Below are 26,387 nucleotides of genomic sequence, written 5' to 3' on the forward strand. Positions count from 1 at the left end.
GGGGGGGGGGGGGGGGGGGGGGGGGGGGGGGGGGGGGGGGGGGGAGGGGGGGAGGGGGGGGGGGGGGGGGGGGGGGCGGGGGGGGGGGGGGGGGGGGGGGGGGGGGGGGGGGGGGGGGGGGGGGGGGGGGGGGGGGGGGGGGGGGGGGGGGGGGGGGGGGGGGGGGGGGGGGTTGGGGGGGGGGGGGGGGGGGGGGGGGGGGGGGGGGGGGGGGGGGGGGGGGGGGGGGGGGGGGGGGGGGGGGTGTGTGCTTGGCTATTAGAAGTTTGAGAAGTTTTAATAAAGCATTGTTTGGAAAATGGTTATGGAGATTTGGGAATGAGCGACAGGCCTTGTGGAGGAGAGTGATAGGGATAAAGTATGGTTGTGAAGGGGGAGGTTGGTGCTCTCTTCCCGTTACTAGCCCTCATTGAGTGAGTTTATGGAAGTCGATTAGCCATGGTTGGCCTTCTTATGTTCATCACATACAATTTGAGGTTGGAGCCTGTTAGATTCTGGCAGGACATTTGGTGTGGGGACACCCCTTTGAAATTGAGCTATCCGGAACTATTTGCTATAAGTTGAAATAAAGGAGGCCTCTGTGGCTGACTTTATGAAGTTCTCAAATGGCGTTCTTTTTTGGGATTTAAAATTTGTAAGAGACAATGAAGACTAGGAATTGGAATCTTGGGAGTTGGGGACAATAAGATGTGTTGGAAACTTGCTTTGGAAAGAGGTTTTGCAATTCGTTCTTACTACCAGGTTCAGACAAAAAGTATAGATCAGTCTTTCCCTTTGAAGACTGTTTGGAAGCCTAAGGTCCCTTCTAGAGTTGCTTTTTTTTGTCTAGTCTATAGCTTTGGGGAATATTTTGACCATTGATAATCTTTGGAAATGGAAGATTTTGATTTTGGATTGGTGTTGTACGTGTAAAAGAAATAGGGAGTCAGTAGACCACCTCCTTATCCATTGCCCTCTTGCTTTTGATTTATGGTGTATGGTGTTTACTTTGTTTGGCATTCATTGGGTTATACCGAAGATAGTGGTAGAGCTGTTGGCTTGTTAGAAAGGAAAGTTTGGGCAAAATAGGAATGGTGTTATTTGGATGATTGTCCCCCATTGTTTGATGTAGTGCATTTGGCAGGGGAGGAATAACCGACATTTTGAGGATTTAGAGAAATCACTTTCAGATCTTAAACTCCTCTCTTTAAAGACTCTTTTGGACTGGGTTGCACTGTTAAGCTTTCGTTCTTTTTTTTTCAGTCCATGGTTTCATGGACTTTTGTACTTTATGCAGCTGATTTGTATTTTGTCCCTGATGTTACTTCTTGTATACTCAGGTGACACCTTTCATCTTTTTTAATATATCTTTATTGCTTATCAAAAAAACAAAATTTGCAGCAGTTCCAAGATGGCACCATTAAAAATGCCGCAAACACACTAGTATTAATTTATTCCTTTTTTGGCTTCATCACAAAACAGGAATATTTTTCACCCAAAAAGTTAAATATTCTGTTCTTTTTTTTCAGCCACGAGTTCTGATGGCAATGGCTAGAGATGGATTGTTGCCATCGTTCTTTTCAGACATTAATGAATGCACCCTGGTTCCAGTGAAGAGCACCATTACAACTGGTGTCTTTGCAGCAGTTCTGGCATTCTTTATGGATGTTTCACAATTGGCGGGGATGGTAATTGGACTTGTGTATGAACTGGAGATATCTAAGGGAAGATTATTGTTATATAAAAATAGAATCATTGACAAGTGGTTTTTTTTTGGGTGTGGGTGTACAGGTTAGTGTGGGTACACTGCTTGCATTTACCACTGTCGCGGTTTCAGTTTTGATACTTAGATATGTCCCACCGGATGAGGTGCCACTTCCATCATCACTTCAAAAGTCCATTGACTCAATGTCATCAAGGTGCAGTGATAACATTCAGGAAATCAACGACAATAATCTTAAAGATCTTGCTGGTTCTTTTGGGAGCAAAGGGGATGCATTACTTAGAAATCCTCTAATTGAAAAGGGGGTAGTAGCTCAAGGTAATAATACCTTACATGCTCTCTAATGTTGTTATTTCAATCTGTAAGAGCATTAGCATTGGAGTTGTTAAAACTCTCAAAAGCAATTTTTAACAACTCAAACACCAAAATGCCACTACACCCAGGTTGCTATTGCTAAAAAAATTTAGCAATTTGCTACAGTAAGTTCCGATATGGTTTGCTAAACTTAACATCACTTATTTTATTCACGCTCTCTCTCTCTCTCTCTCTCTCGCGATTTTGGGTTTCTGTGGTTGTGGTTGTAGATCAGTTTTGGGTGGTTGTGGCTGTGGATTGGTGCTAGGGTTGAGTTTCTGCAGTTGGGCTGTGGATCAGTGGGTTTTGATATGTGTGGCAGAGGGTTTCAGGTTGGTGGGTAGCAATTAGATTGATATGGGTTTCAGTGGTGATGGCTGAGTTTCAGTGTTGGTGGTTTTTGGGTTTGCTGGCAGTGGTTGGTGAACAATGGTATGGTGGTTGGCGTGTTCCAATATGGTTTCTGTGGCTGTGGTTGAGTGGGTTTTTGTGGCTGGGTTGCGGTGGTTGAGTTGTGGTGTTGGCTGGCAGTGTGTGTGGGTTTGCTAGGTAAGAAGCAAGAGGTGTGGTTGCTGCTTTCTGGGTTGAGAAGAGAGAGTTGTGGCTTCAGAGAAGAGAGAGAGAGAGATGGAGAGGAACATAGAGAGAGCCGGAGAGGAAAAGAGAATGAAATTAATAAATAAATGAATACTTATGAAAATAAGAAATGGATATAGGGTGAGTTGTAAAATAGTGTGTTATAAAAATAAAGTAGCTTTTTGGGTTGCTAAATCCTAAAGTTTCTAAACACCCAGATGTGAATGCTCCATGCCATTCATGGAGGATAGACTACAATGGCATGTGTTCTTGAAAAACAAAGACAGTTGGCATCGCCACTGATTGGAAAGAAGCAACCTTTTGGCTTACCTGTTACCTTCAATTCCAGTTAAAGGCTATCCCACCTATCAATGCCACCCAGTTGTTTACTTCTCAGTGAAAAAGAAAATGGTATGTGGCCAAAGTGCTTAAATTTTTTTTGCAAATTTTGTATTGTATACCCGAGGTGGTTTTTTCACACAGCATCAAAGTTGTATGGTGAAATCCAATGAGAATCATGAACAATAATGCTGTCAGGTAATTTGGTTGAGAGATACTTTAACTAATGAAAATTGAAATGAGTTTAAATGTGTTTAAGGTCTTTTAACTCTTTCTGATGGTACAATAATGCTGTCAGGTAAGTTGCTTGAGAGTTACCTTAAATAAAATGAAAAATGAAACGAGTTTAAATGCGTTTCAAGGTCTGTAACCCTTTCTAATGGTTGGAAAGGCTAGGAGAGGCACCAGACCCTTACCCCATAAAGCCTGATAATACTTATAAATCTTGCAATGTCTATCAACAGATTATCTTTATGACCCATCAATATTTGAGAGAAAAAGATTAGAGATTTGTTAAAACACATTTATTACATAAACGTGTTCAAATGAAAATGAAAGGCGCATCCTTACTTCCTTTCGGTTATCAGTCAGTTGAATTAAATTAAACGTTGAACTTCAGTGGTTTCACATCTGTAACTAATCCAGGGAATGGAGGGTGATATTAGTGATACACCATGTGCTGGGTCACAGTTAACTGCCACCTCGTTAGGTGATCCCTGTCACCTAGTTAGATGATCCCAGGTTCTCCTAATGGTCATGAAGAAATTTTCAAGGTGGAAAAAGATCAGTCCCATGTTCCACATATGAACACTTCACTTTGTGTGAGAAGAGAAATTGCCTGTATGAATAGAATATTATGAGTAGTTATGAAAAGTTGAGTCCAATCAGCAGTGCCTAAAGGTTTATATGTAAGCTTGAGATTCTTGGCCACATTCCTCTATTATGGTTACTACTTAGCATGTCCTTTCATAGATGTAATAACCTGGTATATGTGGTGGGATCTTCTACTTGATGGTGAAAGTACACAAATAAAGTAGTTACCATGTGATGATGCATTGTTTTATGCTTTCTGATTATAAATAACTATTGTTAGGGTCATATTTATTATGTGTAGGCATATACTTTGACAAAATGCACTTTACTTGTAGTAGATCTAAGATGTGTCTAGAATATCATGAAGTGTGTTGAGAAATCAAAACAAGTGTATCATTGAAGACATGAAGATTGAACCAAGAAACAAGTAAAGAAAAAACAAGTAAAGAAAAGCTAAAAAAGCGAACCTCGACACAAGCATCTATCGAGATTAAATGATGGACCTCAACACTAGCTCAACATCTCTCGATCTATCGAGTTATGCAGATCCAGAATTCTTAGACCAGAATTTCAGCCCATGATGACTTGGGTTCTAGGGTTTTGTTTAGTAAACTCCTCAAGGGTATAAAAGCTTTATTTTAAAAGTCATCAAAGATACAGAGACTCATCTAGAGAACTCATATACTTTTGGAGAAGCTATTGCGTTCTTGTGCGCCTTAGAGTTTTGTAACCAAGTGCTTCCTGTTCTTCAACGTGCTTTGAAGTGAAGAACTTTGCATCCAACAACAAACATCAGTTGCTAGGAAGTTAGTCACATATTGGGATCCGTGTAAAGGGAAGAAGTCTCTACAAGATCAAGTCCAATTGAGTATTGGAATGAAGGTTTAATTGTAGATTGGTATTTTGAAATAGGGCAGGGTAGTGGTAAGATTCCTTGTACTTGTAACTGCTTGATTATTGATTAGTGGATTCTTGGAAGTGGTGACCTAAAAATCACCCAGTGGGGTTTTTGCCTTGCGAGAAATTTTCCCCATTAATCAATAAATCACCATGTCAATTTAATTTCCACTGCACTTTAGTTTATTTGGTGATTTGTGTGTGACTCCACGATTTGCATGTAATTTGACCTAATTAATCAATTTGGGTAATTGAATTAATTAACCGGGGTCAATTTATAACCTAAAAACTATAATTTAGACTGCCATAATATTTAAGTCTCCAACTCCAACTTTCTACGATCTGCTAATTGATGTCCTCTTTTTTCTTCATATTAATTATACAGATGTTCAGAAGGAACAAATGAGGCGGAAAATTGCTGCTTGGACTATAACCCTTTTATGTATAGGCGTTCTTATACTTGCTTCTTCAGCTTCAGCTGAATTCCTTCCCAGGCTAGCATACTTTTCTGAACCTTTTCACCCTTGTTTTTAATTATTGGCTCAGGCTGTTCTCATCTTATTTGTTATATGCCCAAATATACTATGATTATAAAATTGCTGCCTAGTTTCAATTTTTGACCATGTGATCATGGAAAATTCCTGGATTTAATTAATAGACTCACCAAAAAGGGAAATTACACTTCCTATCAAAATACCATCTTATTTTTGATATGGTTCTATTGATTTTAGATGGAGCCTTTCTGCATTAGTTGTGATCTGGCATTCTATTGTTGTAACACACAAACAAACTGGAAAATAGTAGCTAGTGTATCAAATCATTCTCCCTTTGTAGCACTCAGCTCTACATCTATCCAGATTACAATTAATGTGGTTCCATCTGGTCTACTCTGAATGTCAGAATTTTGCTGAGTTATTTGAGCTGGTGTTTCTATTGAGATTATTTGATTTTGCCAAGTTTAATTACCTTGTCCAGTTTTATAATGGTGCTATTTGGAGTTAATAAGCTTTAGGTGTACTGGTGTTAGGTTGGCACAATGCTCAACTTTAATCTGATTTGGTTTTTATGCTTCATAACTCCATCCCAACTTGTTGATTACCAGCATTCTTCGCTTCACATTATGTGGAGTTGGTGGAGTTCTTCTGTTGTGCAGTTTGATTGTGCTCGCCTGTATAGAGCAAGATGATGCGAGGCACGGCTTTGGACATACAGGAGGTATATTTAGCATTATATCATATAGTATTGATGAGATTGATTAAGGTCAGTCACAGCATAGATTAGTCCTAGCAAGATGTTTACTTTTCTCTAAAAAAAATTCGGTAGAGGAATGAATGGTTTGAATACATCATTTTGACTGTTGTTATCAGAACAGCTACTATATTGTACCCAATGTGTAATGTTTATTTCCTTTGAAATGACCCAAATGTTTGGTTCAGTCATACCTAATTAAATTGTATTAGAAATTTAAAATAAATTCCTATATGCAGGCAATTAGCAATAGGCAAGTCTAACAATATGATATGATTACTTTTTTTTCCCCTCCCAGGTTTCATTTGCCCGTTTGTTCCGTTCCTACCTGCTGCATGCATTCTTGTAAACACATATTTACTAATTGACCTTGGGTGAGTGTAAAGATTCTTGTCCTCTCTCTCTGGAGTGACGAACATATAAATCAATTTCAATTTATGTCCACTTCATGACTAACAATGATAAATTTTTTTTTTCTAACTTCAATGCTTAGTGCTGCAACATGGATACGAGTTTCAGTATGGTTGGTAATAGGAGCACTGGTGTATATATTTTACAGCCGGAAACACAGCTCTCTGTTAAATGCAGTCTATGTCCCGTCGGCTTATGCTAATGAGATCTATCGTAGCTCATCAGCTTCAGTGGCATAGTCTGTGCATGTATTAGTCACCTTACAGTGGCCCTCAGCTAAGCCAAACCCCATTCTTACAGAAAGCATTATCAGATTGTGTTTCACAATCACTCTTATTGTTATTAATAATATAAAACCTTTTATTATGTAACAGAGACTGTCTGAACCAAAGATCAGTCTCACGTTTGTATGTTAATATTCTTGGGTTAGCATAGGGGCCTTTAAAACTGCTTGTTTACAAACATGTAAAGTAATAATTATTTCTCTTGATATAATTTGCAATGACATGATCACATGAGGCTTACCAATTCCGTGAAACTACAAATTAAACAATTAACAATATCAATTTATAATACAAGACACTCTCCTACTCACCCTGCCTACTATCACCAATCTAATCTATATTGTGTCCTATCTCACTCCTCACCAATAGTTGACTTCCTCCCCCACCCCTCCATCACCTCTCACCTATGTTTTGAGTTTACATGGTCTTGGATCAAACAAAATTGAGTTTTGAGTTTTGATCTTAAGCCAGAAGCCATAGCATGTAGCGGAAGAGTATGAGCCTCGGATCCTGTCCAACTCCTCCAAGCTTCACTGATGAATTACACACGTTCCTTTTGTTTTTGCTAGTGGGTGCATGGGAACTACAATATGAGTATTTATTATCGCTCTCAAACCAAATCCTACTACTTGTGTTTCATGGAAACCAAAAATAGACAGCAGTGACTTTGGGATTTTTTTTTTTTTTTTCCTAGATAGTCATTAAGAAACTTAATTTTTTTTTTAATTTAATTAAAAAATTGAATATATTAACATTACCAAAAAAAAAAAATGCAAATACATGAAATTTTCATATTTTGAAATTACTGCATAGTAACTTTATTATGAGAGAATATGAAAATTTGTCATTAGTACTAACAAAAAAAAAATAAAGAACAAACTATAAAAGTTCATTATATATATATATATATATAATATGCAATGTTGACATCTCCTTTATCTTTGTTGAGGTTGTGTAGTGTGAATCAAATCCCTTCAATCATTAAATTATAAATTATTATAATTGTTTTCTCAACAATACCTAACTATTGTGTAATAGTCAAATGCCTTGTAACTGAATTGACAATTCTCCATGTACAAAGTACTTGGGGTCTAGGGAGAAAAAGATTCGAGCTACAAGATTAGCAACATGTTGTAATTGTCTCAAAAAAAAAAAAAAAAAAACTATTGTGTAATAAGCACATGTTCAAATGTATATTGCTACTCAACTGCTAGACATGTGTCTCCTTTGCATGTGAAAATTATCTTATATATGATCATTCCCTAGAACGGATCCCTCACAAGCATGTCGGTTCCTTTCTAAAAAAAGTACGTCAGTTCCATAGGTGGCTGGCTTTTGGGGATCCTTTCTCCTATGACTGACTCTTTTCTTTTTGCCACATGTCATGCATTGGTTTGTGATAAATTAAATGCACTATAAATATATTTAAAGATTTAATAACACAATTTTTGTCACAATTTATTGAGATTGTTAACTTTGAGCAGGGGAAAAAAAATTTGTAAGTTTATATAAAAATGATTATCAATTGCTCAATATTGATCACTTCAACAAGTTGCATCGCAAAAAAATTATTTATACCGTATAGATGGCCTAGTGCCTACACAATTCGCTTCGTTACGTCTCTCCCTTCTAGTTTTTTTACTTTCATTTTCGTTTCAACATGCATGATGTAAAATCGCCTTATTTGACTTGAACATTACCAATGAAACACAGATTTAACATGCTATTTTATGCATCCGAATGGACACGTATTCGTCATGTCACTTTGTTTACGTTAAGCAGCCCTATCTAATTGCGTCGGTAGACTATGTACCATTCATTTGTTATCATGGACTTTTTCGACATTGTCTGTGCCTGCTTTCGGCAACTTTTCAGGCTATAATATAGACAAATTTCCTCCTTTGTAATCCTATAATTTTGTTTCCTTTGATGATGTTTCCATTGAATTGGGGATTGATATGGCACTACTTATTTAAAAAAAGGGTTAAAATAAAACGTCAACTAGTTTAGTTGGTCAAATTTCTTTTGCCGATTTGTCTAGTGATTTTTTTTTTTTTTAAAGCTTTTATTTCTAACCTGGAGCTCAGATACCAGTTGTGAAAATAATTTGTTTGTGCAAGATTAAAGAAGTGAGAAAGAAAAAAATAGACACAAACGACGACAGGAAAAAAGTTTGACCATGAAATAGGATATTACAACAGTAGCAAAGAAGTACCCTAACAAGACCCAAACTTTAAATACACCCCTCTCTCTCTCACAAAGAATAGAGAACACTTATTGTATTGGAACTAGAGTTGTGGTACTCTTTCTCACTTTGTGCATTGCATTCTCTCTAATAACAAATTTATCTATAATCATATCACCATATACTATATAATAAAAGTTGAGTTTCAAAACTGCAGTTGAGCCAAGTGGCTACACCAAATTGCAGCAATTTAAAATCAATTTTTTAGATAGACACAAATTCTTAATTGTTCATGTCAACTTTTCCTCTATTTATCCTTGGATAGACAAAAAAACTTAATGTTGATATTTTTTTTTTTTTTTTCCTTCACATTACTTTATGAATAATCAACAATTTTTTTTTTTTAAATACACGGTTTTTATCACAAAAAAAAAAAAATTAAGGAAATTCAAGTCCAGCAACTAAGAGATATTTTTGGATAGACTCAAGCCCGGAAACTAAGAGATTTTTCTAGATAAATCCAAGAGAACATTTTTATTAGATTAAAAAAAAAAATTGTACATTAAAGAAAGAAAAAATCCTATTAGCAAAGTTTTAAAAGATATAAAAATCTAAATTTTTCCTTCAAGTTTGGAGTAGAGTGTCATTCTCCCAAATCTCAAAGAATAAGAGTGTAATTGTCTTATAAAATAAATTAGATAAAAACGTAGCCATATCTATAAATAATGAATTGAAAGAAAGAGTAAAGTTTTAGAAACATGTATATACTATATAAGCTAAGTTACAAATAAAAGTCAATTGGTTTGGAACTCTGGTGCAACTACGTTACAAGGATAAGGAGCCATTATTATATTCAACTAGCTTGTAACTCCATGCATATGTATGGATACACTTAAAGGTATACAATAAGATGCATAATATAATTCCTATATATACATATATAATTTAAATACTATTGATAGACATATTTATATTTTGTTAACTCTTTAAAAAAATTTGTAAGGATAAAATTAGGTATAAAATGTAAATTGTCCATGTTTTTTAAAAAAAAATTATTGTGAAGCACTTTTTTTTTTTTTTTTTACGATTAATTTATTCTAGATTCTTTGGTTTTTGTACTTAATAATTCACTTGGATGAATATTTATGATGTGGTCCCACATTTGACTCTAAAATCATATTATATTATATATAATAAAAGTTGGGCTTAGACACTATGGTTACGCCACGTGGCTTCATCAAATTGCAGATTTTATTAAATTTTTAGATTTTAAGAAAATATATATAATATTACTTCTCCTATAATTTCTAAATGGATATTAGATTAATTAGTACTCTAATTCATTCTTATCTCTAATTCATTGTTATCATAAAGTAAGTGTATCTCTAAAAAAAATCATATAGTAAGCGTAAAAAAATTTGAAAAGAATCTTATAATTTATGTAGGGATATTGGGCCCAAATGTTCATTGTATATTCACACATTGGGCCTGTGGCCCAAGCCGAGGACAAAGTCTTGCCCGAAGAGAAGGAATCTTGGAGAGAAGGATTGTGTTAACAAATAAAAAAGTTAGTATTGGCCATAAGGCTCAACGGGACAGCCAAGGATAAAGGTCTCCTCAGTCGACCAAGGCCGAGGTCAGAGGAAATGGTATGTTGATCAAGGGAACGTTCAAGGAAGTTCTAATGGATTGGATGAGCTTTACAGAGGCACCCGACGAAGGAAAGTCCTAAAATATCTCAGGGGAAAGCTGCTACCACCGCATTAAATGTCTAGTAGCTAATTTCCTGGCTACATTAATGTGGAGAAGACCCTTGAACAGTGTAGATTTGGCTGCCCCAATGCAAATAAGATTAGAGAGGATGTCTGATAGGATAGGCACTCAAGAGATTGCCTAAATGATCAACAAGTGTAGGATCAAGATGCTGTAGAAGGAACTATATAATGCAAGGGATCCTTCATGGATGGGGGATCGGCAGTTGAAGAGAAAAACAGTGTAATATTCATGAAACAAATTTGTAACCAAACTAGAGGATAATACATAAGAATTGACCTCCTCAGATCTTGCCGAGTATGATTTTTCTTCAATACAAACCCTCTTCTTCTCATCTCCTTATCATCTAAACCTATTTAAGCGTTTGTTAGATTATCTAAAGTCCAGTTTTTCCAACTCATTTTATATAAATTCATTGTTGTGGGCTTTTTGGGCCTAGGTCCATCCATGTAGTGGGCTGGGAGCCTAAATCTGGTCCTTACAATTGGCGCCGTCTGTGGGAATTACTGGTGTTATAGTGAATCCGACTTCCAACGATGGTAGGTTTAGGTCTGCACCAGGCAAAATCTATGGGTTCCCAGTGTCAAGATCACTTCCGTGATCTTGAATGACAGAGGGACCTGGAGGGAAGTGTACACACTACCCATACTAGTAAGAGCAAGTCTCGAGGTAAAAGACACGTCTCTTAGGAGGAGAACGCCAGAAACATGCAGAAGGAGATTGATCACCTGAGGAGAAGCTTGCGTCATGAACGACGAAGGTGAGCTCCGTCCAATCCCAACTTCTCTTCCAATGATGAGGAGGATGATAGCTATAGGCACAGATCGAGAACTCCCCCTAGCGAGTCTTTCTTGTATGATGAGGACTATTGTTGTGAACGTAGAAACAGAAATACGTCTTTGGTCGACCTGGGAAACGACGCTATGAATAGGGCACTTAACTAGATTTCTAGGTCACCTTTCACGCACTGGATTGAGGGAGGGAGACTTCCTCAGCGGTTTACCCAACCCACGTTCACCATGTACAATGGAAGAATAGACCCAGTGGAACACGTTAGCCACTTCAATCAAAGGATGGTCGTATATTCCAAGAACGAGCCTTTGATGTGCAAGGTATTCCCATCCAGTTTGGGGCCTGTAGCAATGAGATGGTTTGATAGTTTAAGGACAGGTTGCATTGATTCTTTCAAAGAACTTACTCAAGCATTTGGATCTCGCTTTATCACGTGTAGCAAGGTTCCTCGACCTTTAACTTCTTTGTTGTCTTTGTCCATGAAAGAAAAAGAAACCCTGAAGACGTATTCGAACAGATACTAGGAGATGGTCAATGAGATTGATAGTGATTTTGACGATGTAGCCATTAGCACTTTCAAGCTCAGCCTGCCTACCAAGCATGGCTTGAGGAAATTTTTGACGGGAAAACCTGTTACTAGTATACATCAACTCATGGATCGGATTGACAAGTATAAGAGGGTTGAAGAAGACCTACAGCAGGATAAGGGAAAGAGTAAGGTTATCCCTTAGAAGATGAGGGATTTCAGGTCAAATCGCTTCAACAATAACAGACCCCGGAGAGATTTTGCCAGACAATCTGGGCCTGTAGTCCCTGAAATGGTAAACACTGTGTTTAGAGAGCTAGTGCATCAAGTTTTAGAGAAGATCAAGAATGAGTCATACTTCAAATGGCTGAGCAAGATGAGTGGAGACCCTTTGAGGCACAACCAAAGCCTTCATTGCCAGTACCATCAGGAGCGGGGACATAGCACCGAGGACCGCTAGACACTATGGAATCATCTGGAACAACTGGTTAACGAGGGGAAGCTGTTACAACATCTCTTGTACCGCCCCAACGGGCAGGGAGACCAATCAAGGTTAGGGGCCCAGGGGAATGCTCCTTCGAGGCCCCTATTAGGTACGATCAATGTCATATTTGCAGCACTTGGGAGAACTGGTTCTCATCCTTCCAGGGTGATGTCTGTAACTAGGTCGTCAGTCAACGGTTCCAATTCTGAGCCGAAAAGAGCTAGACTGGAAGTCCGACCTTCGTTGAGTTTTTCGAACAAAGACAAGGATGGAACTATCCAGCCACATGATGACGCTTTGGTGGTCACCCTCAGAATAGGGAGGTATGATGTGAAGAGGGTAATAATGGACCAAGGTTATTGTGCAGAGATTATGTACCTTGACTTATACAGGGGGCTGAACTTAAAACCTGAGGACCTCACCGCCTATGATTCGCCCCTATTTAGTTTCGATGGGAAGGTTGTTATCCCAAAGGGCCAAATCAAGTTGCCCGTGCAGGCAGGCTCAGAAGTAATGGAAGTAGACTTCATAGTGGTGGATGCATCTCCCTCTATATGGCTATTGTGGCTAGGCCTTGGCTTCACACCCTAAGCACTGTTTCTTCAACTCTGTATCAAAAAGTGAAGTATCCGTCAGGAGATCGGATTGAGGAGCTGGTAGGGGACCAATCCATGGTTAGGCAATGCCTCGTGTCTGCAATCTTACATCAACCGGCAACTGAGTCCTCGACCTTGGTTGAAGAAAGTTTTTAGCAATCAAAGTCTACGGGGTTACAAGCTAAGGGGCCGGCCGAGGAGGTTAACTGTGAAGATTTAGAGAGATTTGCCATAGATGATGATCAGGAGAGATAGGATTGTCCACGGGTCGGGTTGGTTTAGATTTGGGCCTAAACCGAACTCGACTTGTTTGAGTCGGGTTGTTGGATCTTAGAGCCGTATTCGACTGAATAGTCGGGTCGGATCTGGTGATTCGGGCCATCGGATGGGCGGGTCGGAGTTGTCGGTTAGGCAGGTTTGGGCCATTAATGGGCCCAGTTTTTGGACTTCTGTAAAAAAAAATTATGTTCAATTTTTTCAGCCTTTTCAGCCCAAATTAAGGAGTTTGGCAGTTTTAAAAATTATTTGGGTGTCAAATTAGTTGGGCCTCCATTTTCCTTCTTTCTTTTTTTTTTTTTTTAATGGTCTTCAAGTAAACTTAAATTAAGCTACTTAACTTATAAATATATTGGGCCTTCAGAACAAAAACTTCCTGGAAAAAAATCCTCACCCCAGGTCACAAAATAAGCCAAATTTTACCACCTGTTAAGCATTAAATATCCTGGACTTCATACCCCACAACAGCACAAAATAAACCTATTTTTACATCTGTTAAGCATCGACACATTGACCACAAAAACTAAAGAGCACAACACAAGTAACACAAAATCCTATTTTCACCACCTGTGACTTCCTAAATAGCCACATTGACTACCCCAAAATTAACACAACAAATAACCTAGACAAAATAGCAAAACAATACACAAAACATGTGTATTTCCAACAACCACACAAAGGCAGTAGTAATTCAATGTTTCCAACAACCACACAAAGGCAGCAGTAATTCAATGTTTCCACAAGGCAGTAACCTTGCTGGCTATACAATGTTCTCAGCAATATAATTAATTACAAATTATAAAATACCACAGGTCCAAAAAAAATAGCTTTCCCAAAGCATTAAATGACAAATACTCAAGCTTATAACTAATAGAAAAGAAAACCTATATGATTCCTAGGATTTCTTTTCTATAAGCATTAAGACTATTGTTAGAAAAGCAATTTACAAAAAAGCTTCCAAAATGCTCCCAAAAGGCTGCCTCCTTTACAAAATAAATGATTTCGCCTACAAAAGACAAAAATATTTAACAAATAATACCTTATTAAAGGACAACAAGTTTATAACAATAAGAGCCAAAGGCAGTAACATACCAAGTCAATTATCAATCTTCAACACTAATTATGAGTCGTTTGCCTAAGCTAGAACCCAATTTGGAGCTGGTACTTGCTGATGCACTTGATGATGATTGTTGATTTAAAACTAGAAAAGGAAAGGAAATAAATACCACATATTAAATTTTGTTTGAACATGAGACAGACTATAAGTTCCAAAATTTAAACATATTACCTAAATCATGAAATTCCTCCTCCAATGCCTCAACCTCATCCCTTGATTGGCGATAAGAAATTGGTACTGTGGCTTGAAGCCAATTTTGTGCACATACAAGGTTTTGAACCATGAGAGGAGAGAGAGAACTTCGAAATGGATCAACAATGCGGCCTCCGATGCTAAATGCTGACTTAGATGCAACAGTCGAAATTGGTACAGCTAGCACATCCTTAGCCACTTTGGACAACATTGGGTACCTACAAGAATTGTCCTTCCACCACCCCAATACCTCAAAATTAACATCCCTTCTACCATCACAATTTTCAGCCAAATACTTGTCAACCTCATTACTACAACCTACAGATTGCTTAGCTTCTAAGAAAAGCTCATATCGAGAGTGAACCATCACATATGGATCACTTGCATCACCCACCCTTTGTTTCCTCTCACTCCCACTTGGTTCTTGCACATTTGGGGAATTAACAGAACAATAAAAAGTATACAACTTCATCAAAAGATCTTTCACCTCATCAACCATCACATTCCCCACTTCTTTCCCATAAATTTCAGAAAAAGAAAACTTCAAAAACCTAATTTTTTTTCGTGGATCAAGAACCACAGCCACATACAAAAGAAGATTAATTTTATCACCTCCCCCCCAATACTTCTCAAATTTAGTTTGCATATTTGTGACAGTGTTTTTCAAGAGGGTGTTTTGGGATTTAACTAAATGAGAAATACTCTCCTGAATAACAAAGATCTCATAAAAAAAGGCATTTGAGATAAAATACAAAGAGCCGGAGAACTTCTTTGTTGCATTGTAAAAAAGCCTCAAGAAAGTCATAAATGCCCTACAATTTTGGAAATCACTCATACAAGGAGATCCCAAACCACCACTATGTTCCTTGCTCCTAAAGTATGATGAATAAGCATCATCTTCAAAGTCCATCCTAAGAAATACTTTCTCGAATTTTTCAACAGTTTCTAACATAAGGTAAGTTGAGTTCCACCTAGTAGGTACATCTAGACAAAGAAGACTCTTGGACTCAATACCTAATCTCTCCATAAAATTCCTAAAAGTTTGATTTCTATTAGGCGAGGACTTCACATACTTCACAGCTTCACACACCCTAGCAATAGATGCATCAATTTCTTTCAAACCCTCCCCAGCAATGAGATTTAGGATATGGGCACAATACCTCATGTGCATGAACTCATTTTCTAAAACTGTCCCATTCCAATCTTTTGTTACCCTTTGGAAAAAATTAATTGTGGTTAAATTGGAACTAGCGTTATCCACTGTCAAAGTGAATATGCCATCAATACCCCACTCACGCAAAGACATCTCAATCTTTCTACCTATTGTCTCCCCCTTATGATCTTCAACTTAACAAAAATTTAAAATTCTCTTATGCAACTTCTAATCATCATCAATAAAGTGACTTGTGAGACACATATAATTCAAATTTTGTATAGAAGTCCATGTGTCTGTAGTAAGACACACCCTACAACCCTTCAATGATTTCCTTAGCTTCTCTCTCTCACTATTATAAATTCCAATCACATCTCTAGCCACAGTTTGACGAGATGGAATATTCTTTAAACGGAGCTTAGGTTGTAAGGTAGTTACATATTTCTTAAACCCATACCCCTCAACACACCTAAAAGGCAACTCATTAATTATAATCATTTCAGCTAGTGCCTTCCTAGAAGCCTCAACAGAAAAAGTTATTAACACAAGTTTGAACCCTTCATCTCCATCATTTTTGGGTTCAAAAGCTAAGGTTTTCTGCCCTTTATCTTCTCTATTAGGGTTCTTGGGATATATTGTCACATGAGTTAACAAATTACTAGTACCACAACTCTTGCTATCAACCTGATATGATTTTTTACAATAATTGCATATAACCATAGTGACACCCTCATCTACCTTTACTTCTTCAAAATGATTCCAAGCTAAAGACCTTTTCCTACCATTACCAGTCTTACTTACTACACTAGGTGGAACTGGGGGCAACTCACCATCAATAGCTTTAGCTTGGGTTGCAGCAGCAACCTCTTGGGTGGTAGTGGCAATGGCAGTAGCACCATTAGCTTGGGTGGCAGTAGAACCATCAACTTGCATAGCGGTAGAACCATCAGCTTGTGTAGAAACAGAGGGAGCATTTGTGAAGGAATCCATGACCTAAAAAATCAAATATAGAAATTAGCAAACTAGAACAACAACAATTAATAATAATAATCAAACAAACCAAAAAGGAAAATCTTTGATACTTGAATCCAGATAATAGTATTCTACATAAAACAATATACTACATAAAACTAAACAGAACCTAGATTGGTGCTCAAAATGATGCTTGAAATTTCAATAAATAATAAAAGCAAAATAAATAATAAAAGCAGAAACATTGGTGCTCAAATTTATTAAACAAAGACAGCAAAACAACAACTACCACCACCACAACAGCATAAGTTATTCATCAACTCTAACAAAAAAAAAAAAAAAAAAAAAAGAACAGAATCCCAACTTTTAACACAAAACACAAAGGGAAACAAAAATCATACCTTTAAGAATCCGGGGGTGTTGGAGTTTTGAATTTGAAGGCTGAAAACCTCACTTGGACAACTTTCAATTCCTAAGTAAAATTAAAATAGGAATAGAATTAATCAAACAAATAAACAAAGAACAAAAAAAGTAAAATGGTTAGGGTTTCAATTTTTTTTAGTTAGTGTTTCAAATTATAAAACTTGGGAGTTTATTTGATTTTTAATAGTATAAATTTTACTAAATAATAAAAGGAGAAACATTGAACACATCCACAGCAGCTTAAGTTACATGCATCAACTCTAAGTCTCTAACAAAAAAAGAACAAAATCCCAACTTTGAACACCAAAAAAAAAAAAAAAGGGAAACAAAAATCATACCTTAAAAAACCGTATGTTAATTTCAAGTTTGAAGATTGAAAACCCCACACATACACAACTTTCAATTCCTGAATAAAATTTAAACATGAACAAAATTAATCAAACAAATGAACAAAAAACAAAAAACAAAAGTAAATGGTTTAGGTTTCAACTATTTCTAGTTAGGGTTTCAAATTATAAAACTTTGGGGTTGTTTCATTTTAACTGTTGATTTTCATAGCATATATAATCAATGAGAGACTGAAAAAAAAAAAAAAAAAAAAAAAAAAAAAAAAAAAAAAAAAAAAAGGAGAAATGAGAAAAGGAGAACACATACCTAGGTTCAACCTATATGATCGGCGGCAGGGAGAGGAGTGGCTGCTGGTGGCGGCGGCGGCGGCTAGGTGTGAAGAACTTGTAGTGAGAAACTAGGGTTTGGACCTTAGATTTGGAGTAAAGAAAGGCAAAGGGAGAACTGAGAGTTTGAGAGAGTGGTCTGTTCATTACTTTTAAAGAGTGAAGATTCAGACTGATGAAGTGATGAAGATTTGAGATTTAGTATGAAATTGGTGAAGAGACTGCAGAGATTAGACTTTAGAGTTGAGGATTTGGTGAAGAGATTTCAGGTTTTGAAGATTTGAGATTGAGAGAGAGAGAGAGAGAGAGAGAACGTCTAAGTCTATGTCTGAAGTGAGAGTCTGAGAGATATGAGATTGAGATTAGAGAGAGAGAGAGTGAGGTCTAAGCTGAGGGCCTGAGGCTGTAGATTTGGTGAGAGAGTGGTTAGGTGAAGACTGAAGAGAGATTGAGGTCGTTGATGTTGATCAACTTGATCTTGATTCGGTGAAGAGTGAGAGAGATTCCGTGTGAGACTTGAAGCCATTGGGAACTTGGGATATGAGATGAAGGTTGAGATATCTAATCAAATATTTTACCTTTAATTGTGACTGTGGATTGTGATATTAGTTTAATTTTAATCGTTGATTTTTAATTGCTAGGGCTGTAGAGTTTATGGTGTCTTTGTACTGTGCTAGGGCTGTAGAGTTTAATTATAGCCGTTGATTTGAAACTGAATTGATTTAAATGGCTGGATTTGAAATTGGGAATTTGTGCCTGTTGATTAGGTTTTGTCCACTACTCGTTACCCACTAACCAAAGTTGAAGATCTGATGTGAGTGCTTGGCAAGTTGAGGCTGAGTGGAGACCAGTGCTTTATAAGTTTATTTTACCAAATATTTGGTCGGGTCGGGTTATTCGGATATTTTGTTGTGTAACACAAAACCCGAACCAAAGAATCAGTTCCTCTTAAAATAACATCCGTATCCGACCAATACATGCACTCGGATTCACCCGTGGACCTTCAGGTCGGGTGGATTTGGTTAAGCGGGTTGGATATCACGGGTCACTAGACAGCCCTAGGGAGAGGTTCTTCTAGGTCGGAGCTCAGCTACGACCTTAGGAGAAAGGAGAATCAGTAGAATTTCTTAAGAAGAACATTGATGTGTTCGCCTAGAATGCCTACGAAGCTCCGGGGGTAGATCCGAGCTTCATTTGTCATCACCTGAATGTCAACCCATCTATCATGCCCAAGAAGCAACCACCTCGATGTTCATCTAAGGAACATTCTGATGCTGTCAAGGACGAGGTGATGAAACTTAAGCAAGCTGGGGCTATTAGAGAGGTCTTTTACCCTGAATGGTTAGCTAACACGGTAGTGGCAAAAAAGAAGACTAGGAAGTGGTGCGTATGTGTGGATTTTACTGACTTGAACAAAGTCTGCCTAAAAGACATTTTCCCCATGCCTTGAATTGACCAGCTAATAGACACGATTATAGGTCATCCCCGGATGAGCTTTCTAGATGCCTTTCAAGGATACCATCAGATACCTTTAGCTTTGGATGACCAAGAAATGACGGCTTTTGTCACCCCCACAGGAAATTACCATTATAAGGTGATGCCCTTCGGTTGATATGGTAGTAAAGAGTAAAGTAGAGTCTGACCAAATTAATGACCTCAGAAATACTTTTGATATCTTGAGGAGGCACAAGTTACAGTTTAATGCTTCCAAGTGTTCTTTTGGCGTCAGATCAGGGAAGTTCTTGGGTTACATGGTTACTCACCGTGGAATCAAAGTCAACCCTGACCAAATTAAGGCAATCAACAATCTGCAACCATCTCGAAATCCCAAAGAGATCCAGAAGCTTACAGGGATGACAGCTACTCTAAACCGATTCATCTCTCGGTCGGTAGACAGATGTAGACCTTTCTTTCAGTTATTAAACAAGTGGAAAGGGTTTGAATGGATTGAGGAGTGTGCCCTGGCTTTCTAGTAGTTAAAAGAATATCTATCTCGACCACCTATTATGTCCAGACCCGAAGTGGATAAAGTTTTTTTTGTCTACATCACGGTGGCCCCCCACGCGGTAAGCTTGATGCTAATACGTGTTGATAATGGTATACAGAGGCCAATTTATTACGTGAGTAAATCACTACATGAGGCCGAGGTTCGTTATTTACCACTGGAAATGGTCATTTTGGCAGTGGTGCATGCTACACGTAAGCTTCCCCACTATTTCAGTCACACACAGTTGTCATCCTAACCACACTTAGTTCACTGCTACTGAGTGCAGATTACACAGGGCAAATTGCAAAATAGGGCACGATTTTAAGGGCTTTTGACATCAAATATATACCTTGCACCTTTGTCAAGGGTTAGGTTCTTGCCGACCTGGTCGCTGAGTTCGTTGAATCCCCAAAAGAAAAGAAGATAGAAGAGCAAAACATGGATGAAAAATCGGTTAGAATGATCTCCGTACAAGAACCTGTATCTTGGAAAGTATATGTGGATGGTGCAGTAAACCATAGGGGATCTGCGGTGGGACTAGTTTTGATATCTCCAGAGAGTATTACAATTGAGAAATCCTTAAGGTTGGACTTCTCGGCTACAAACAACGAGGTTGAATATGAAGCCCTACTGGTAGGGATGGCCACGGTACAAAAAATGGGGGGAGAAGCAGTGGAAGTGTTCTCAGACTCAAGGCTGGTAATGGGTCAAGTCTAAGGGGAGTTGGAAGCCAGGATCCCAAAATGCAAGAATACCTAAACTAGGTTAGACATTTACAGTTTGGGTTTAAGTCTTTTATCTTAGAAGTAAAAATACACATGCAGACTCTCTGGCCACATTGGCAACATCCTCGACATAGAGTCTACCTTGGGTAATCCTCGTAGAGGACTTATACAAGCCCACCGAGGCAAGGGGGACCGTGGCTCATTTTCATCAGATAAGGATGGGTCCTAACTGGATGGATCCTATTGTATTGTTCCTTAAGGAAGAAATTCTACCCGAGGATAAGTCTAAGGCTGAAAAAGTGCGAAGAAAGGCTCCTCGGTTCTAGCTATCCGAGGACCAGAAGTTGTATAAGAGATCTTTTTTTGGCCCGTCTTGCTCTATGTTCACCCTGAAGCAGTTTAGCTAATCCTGGAAGAATTACATGAAGGAATTTGTGGAAGCCACACGAGGGGCAGATCTTTATCACATCGGGCCCTTACGCAAGGCTACTGGTGGCCGAAGATGCAAAAAGAAGCACAGGACTATGCAAAGAGGTATGACCAATGCCAGAGGTTTGCCCCAAATATTCACTAACCTAGTGGAGTCCTTAATCCTTTGTCCAGTCCTTAGCCTTTCGCTCAATGGGGCTTGGATATTATAGGCCCTTTCCTTAAGACAGCAGGGAACAAGATGTATTTGTTGGTTAGCACGGATTACTTCACCAAGTGGGTTGAAGTTGAACCACTGGCAAACATCAGGGTCGTTGATGTCAAATGATTCATTTGGAGAAGCATTGTCACTAAGATCGGAGTCCCTAATACCCTCATCTCAGACAACGGACTCCAATTTGACAGTAAAGCCTTTAGAAGATACTGTTGTGACCTGGGAATAAAGAACAAGTATTCCACTCCGGCATATCCATAGGGGAATGGACAAGTTGAAGCCGTTAATAAGGTCATCGTGAGTGGACTTAAAAAAAGGATAGATGATGCAAAGGGGAAATAGGTAGAAGAGCTGTCATATGTCTTATGGACTTATCGGACTACATCTCGTAGGGCCACAGGAGAAACGCCCTTTTTCCATGACTCATGGGGCTGAGGCTGTTATTCCTCTAGAGATCAAATTTCTTACGCTGAGAATGAGTTCCTTCACTCCGAGTAACAACGATGAACTATTAGGGAGGAGTTTGGACTTAGTTGAAGAGTGAAGAGAAAGTGTCATGGTCCAATTAGCCTACTATCAACACAAGCTGAAGCAGGGATATGATGTCAATGTAAAGTTAAGACCTCTGACAGTTGGAGACTTGGTCTTGAGAAAGGTTTTAGGGACTGCAAAGAACTCAGTGTAAGGAAAGTTAGGATCCAACTGAGAAGGTCCATATTGTATCACATCGGAAGCGAGAATAGTTGCGTACTATCTAGAATATCTAGAGGAAAAAACTATACCACGTCCCTAGAATGTAAATAATCTTAAAAGATATTATTATTAATAAGGCTTCCTCCACCCAATTTAGGTTTGTTACATTATATATCATACGTTTTTGCACAATTATCTAAGTATCAAACAAAACATTGGTCATGTTTGGATCCTCAGACCACATACCTTGAGAAAACTGATATCTTTCCATATTTTTCTAAGTATTAAACAGAACCTTAGCTATGCTTGGTTCCTCGGACCACCTGCTTTGGGAAAATTAACACATTATGATAATTATCTAAGTATCAAACAGAACCTTGGTCATGCCTGAATCCTCAGACCACATACTTTGGGAAAATTGATATCTTTCAGTTATTTTTCTAAGTGTTAAACAGAACCTTAGCTATGCCTGGTTACTCGGACCATCTACTTTGGGAAAATTAACACATTATGATAATTATCTAAGTATTAAACAGAACCTTGGTCATGCCTGGATCCTCGGACCATATACCTTGGGAAAATTGATATCTTTCAGTTATTTTTCTAAGTGTTAAACAGAACCTTAGCTATGCCTAGTTCTTCGGACCATCTGCTTTAGGAAAATTAACACATTATGACAACTATCTAAGTATCAAACATAAAATTGATCATGCCCGGATCCTCGGACCACATGCCCTAAGTAGATCAATCTTTTCCTTCGAATGGTAAATATCAGGGCAAAATCTTGATTATAACGGACTTTGTGAAATATATGTTTACAGTCAATTAGTATCCTTTATTAACTACTTTGGTACCAAGTGTAATCACTCCAAACAGCAATAATTTTCATTGCTACAAGAGTCCCAAATGGAGGCTCTTGAGCATCACTTAAAGCATTTACGGGTACACATATATTTGCGTAAAAGTTGACTATCCCATTGACCCTATGAACTTGGTAATGAGTAAGGCACAAAGTAATGTTAACTTATATGCATATTGCAACACTGTGTACATTCTTAAAATTAAGATTATGCTTTGCCGAGGTGATTAGCTTAACGAAATTCACCTACTTTTGCTTCTGATTATATGAAGCAAGACAATTGCTTTGTTACTCAAGTAGGTTAGTGAGAGGAATGTTACCTCACCATTACTTTTATTAAGTGCTAGCTAAAATGGAAGTCATATCAACTTCAATACAAAAATCATAGGAAGAAAAGAAATACCCATAACTTTCATTAAATAAAAGCCTTCAAATGAGGCAGATGAAGTACAAAAAGACAGGTCGATTACAAACTAGGAAAATAAAAGAAAAGGAAAAAGACAATCTATTTCTTCATTTTAATTACAAATTTATCTTTTGGATCCTTGGGAGGTTATGCACTTGCTACCGTGGTGGACACTTCGGCCTTCTTCTTAGGATCCTTTTTTAGAGGTATGGTAAGGCTTGCCAATACCAACTCCACACTTTGATAAGCTTCTTTTTCCTTGGAGGTATCCTTTGGAGCAGGAGGAGGAAAGTCAAAACCTTGGACCATTTCTTTATTGGCCTCCCCTATCTTTGAGGTGTCCTCTACCTGCTCTAACCCCTCTACAGTAGTGTCAGCTGCAGGAGGAGCCTTGAGTGGGTCGCCTTGAGCTTCACCTGCCACCTAGGACACTGGGTCGGCCTTAGAGTCCGAAGAGCTTGAAGGGAGTATGGTTGGGGGGTAGTAGATATTTTCTGCTCTCCTGACACAGAGGAAGCCTTAACCCTAGCTTAGTTAAGGGCTTCACCCTATGTTAGGGCACAGCAAGTTCTACATACGGTCGGGACCTCGGCCCTAAGGGAGTCCTTAGCCTTTTCTACCTCTTCCTTGGCTTTCTCGACTAGAGCCCTAGCTTTCTCGACCTCCTCCAGTTTCTTTTTCAGCATGGCAATTTGGGTCTTGGAGGTGGCCAGCTGGTCCTCAACAACGCGCAACTGCAGCCTTTGGCTTTCAACCTGTTTCTCAACATTCTCCAGGGCAGCTGCTACGTATTTTCTTTCTTTTTCCTCCTTCTACAATTTCTTTTTGAGCTCTTAGATGCTCTTCTCAGCCACATTGAAGGCCTCCACGACAGCAATACGCCTCCTTTCCGCCTCTTTCATCTACCAAATGCAAGAGTTGGTTATCTCTTCTGCTCAGAAGGAGGCTTGAACAGCCTGCCAAAGAAAAAAGGTGGGATTAGATAAAAAAATAATAAGTCAAGTATAATAAATAAATAAATAAAAAAGAGAAAAAAGGTTAAGTAGAATCATACCATAGCCAAATATCTTTTGAGGCTGAGGAAGACCTCATGGACTACAACTTGGCCATGTCTCCGAGAAGCAACAAAGCTTGCTCCACTGTGTCAGCCACGTAGCCGGTCTTTTCGCCTTGACAGTCCCTAATAGAAGCATCATCTAGCAAGGGGGCCTCATCCTACATTGGGGCCGTAAGCCAGGCTACGAGCTCGAGCAAAGGGTCATTCCTCCTCTCACTACCTTTTTGCCTCGTTTTGGCTTGTTTGGATACTATTTGAACCTCGTCCTCACGAGGGGGAAGGGTTTGTCTAGCTTCCATCACCTCTTTCCCTTTTTGCTCTCTTTTCCTCTTCAAGTCAGCCGGTTGGGGAAGGGACAGAGCAGCTGGAGGAGTGGAAGGCTTGGTACGAGCTACCTTCCCAGGTGCATCCCTCCCAAGTTAGGACTTTATTAAATCCAACAAACTAGATTTTGGTTTGCGCTGAATGCCTATTTCATCGATTATTGGTAAGAATGGTGAGCTGAAATCAGGGACTGAAGGTTTCGGGGACAAGACTTAATCGAAAAATTCAAACTCGTCCTCGAACTCTGCTACTTCTACCACCTCTTCCTCTTCTAAATTGGTGGTACGAGACGAAGTGGCAATTCCAGTAACTTTCTGTGATGACGAGGCCCCTACTTTTGGTATACCTTCAAGTATAGGAGTAGCACCTTGGACACCCTTCGGTTTTGGACCAGGAAAAAGAATGGGCTTTGTGGAGAGCGTACCCTCTGGAACAGGGCCAGGAAGGAGAAAACCTGGGGCTGCTACGCTAATATGATGTAGCCGAGGATTGTTCGCCTTAATTACACACTTCAGCGCAAGAAAAGTCTTGGATATGGGCTGGTACCCCAATATCAGGTGGGCTGCCCTGAGTTAACCGTCAGAATGGACGAAGACTTCAGCCTTCAAGATCTTGTCCAAACTCTCTCAGTTTACAAGGCCGAAGTTGGGAATGATAGAATTTGGGTCTGCAAGATCATCAAAAAAGCCGAAAAGACAATGTTAGCAAAATACAAGTGAAAAAAAAAACCCCTTAGATACATGCTTTCAAAGAAAGAGAAAAATAAAATAACTTTGGAATTATGAGTCTGAGCCTAAAGCCACACTTGGTTTGCCCTCCCTTGTCGGACAAGGGAGGCCATCGTGCCAATCCCCTGATATAATCAGGAAGTCTTTATTTAAACCTTTATTGGAGTCAAGAAGGCATTGAATGAGCCTAACCTCGAGGAACCTAGACTTAAGGTAATACCCCTGCTCAGTGAGGTGTAGATCCAGTTGATATCGTGGTGAGTCAACCTTAAACCCATCTTTTCATTGAGGGCATCTACACACCTTAGTATTCTGAACTTGGGGACACATTGGGTAGGGGCCAACCTATGGGCCCTAAGGTAATCCCTGGTGACAACACCTATGGGAATACTGATCCCACCTTCTATGAAGGCAATCATGGGGATGACTACCTCTCCTTCTTTCCTATCGAAGTGCCACTGTCCCTCTTCGCAGTACCTAGTGGCCGCCCCTAGAGGTATCCTATACATCGCCCTAAATTTTGCCATCTTCTCCTTAAAGTCTACTAAGCACTTAAATCTACCCATTTCTAAGAATGGCTGAGAAAGATAAGGAAGTTAAGGAAGGAAAGTGGAGCCAAGGAGAAAAAGAAATAGTAAGAAGAGAAGGGAAGTGTATAGAAATTTAAAAGTAAAAGTTCAAGAAGACTTACAGAAAGAATAAATGTGTCCTTGGGCTGATCTTTGGTATTTGTAAAGGCTCAAGTGAGTTGAAAGGATGTATAGGTTCAAGGTGTATGCACTAGAATGAAATGAATACTAAAGTGAGAGGAAAATTTGATTTGAGAGGTATTTATATCAAGGGAGAAGCTAGAAGCGGGAAATCTCCCGCTCAGTACCCAATAAAAACATTAGCCGTTGGATTTGTATCATACCATTGAACGTGGGGAACATAGGGCCGTAAAAATTTAATGAGGAGCGCGTCTCGCTAGCTGAAGCGTCAGGATCATGTCTTGGGCAGCTAAAAAGGCATCTATACGAGTCGGAGGTGGGACTAAATGAGCACAAAGCAGATGTGGTGACATCGAAATCCTCATTTCTTCCTGAAGAATCAGAAAGAAGAATCCCGAGGGCTATTGTAGGGATATTAGGCCCAGATGTTCATTGTATATTTGCACATTGGGCCTGTGGCCCAAGCCG

General features: G+C 38.9%; 2 protein-coding genes across 4 annotated transcripts in view; one reads left to right on the plus strand and one right to left on the minus strand.

Moving 5' to 3' along the window:
- The window catches only part of LOC112040422 (cationic amino acid transporter 4, vacuolar), a 23,274-nt gene extending 16,406 nt beyond the window's left edge, over positions 1-6,868 (plus strand). For 2 of the 3 annotated variants that reach the window (XM_024073316.2, XM_065771908.1), the window contains 6 exons: positions 1,509-1,667; positions 1,771-2,020; positions 5,067-5,175; positions 5,784-5,896; positions 6,228-6,303; positions 6,423-6,868. In XM_024073316.2, the coding sequence (XP_023929084.1) occupies positions 1,509-1,667; positions 1,771-2,020; positions 5,067-5,175; positions 5,784-5,896; positions 6,228-6,303; positions 6,423-6,579 (864 nt within the window). In that variant the 3' untranslated portion in view covers positions 6,580-6,868. Of the gene's footprint in view, positions 1-1,508; positions 1,668-1,770; positions 2,021-2,850; positions 2,987-5,066; positions 5,176-5,783; positions 5,897-6,227; positions 6,304-6,422 lie in introns of those variants that run through there. The other variant, XM_024073324.2, reaches the window with a different exon arrangement.
- Positions 6,869-14,515: 7,647 nt separating this feature from the next.
- LOC136067226 (zinc finger BED domain-containing protein RICESLEEPER 2-like) lies at positions 14,516-15,871 on the minus strand. Its single transcript, XM_065772772.1, has one exon. It carries the CDS (start codon positions 15,869-15,871, stop codon positions 14,516-14,518), a length of 1,356 nt encoding a protein of 451 aa, XP_065628844.1.
- Positions 15,872-26,387: the final 10,516 nt, after the last annotated feature.

The sequence above is a fragment of the Quercus suber genome, unplaced genomic scaffold, assembly GCF_002906115.3.
Source record: "Quercus suber isolate HL8 unplaced genomic scaffold, Cork oak 2.0 scaffold_5, whole genome shotgun sequence".
Taxonomy (NCBI): Eukaryota; Viridiplantae; Streptophyta; class Magnoliopsida; order Fagales; family Fagaceae; genus Quercus; species Quercus suber.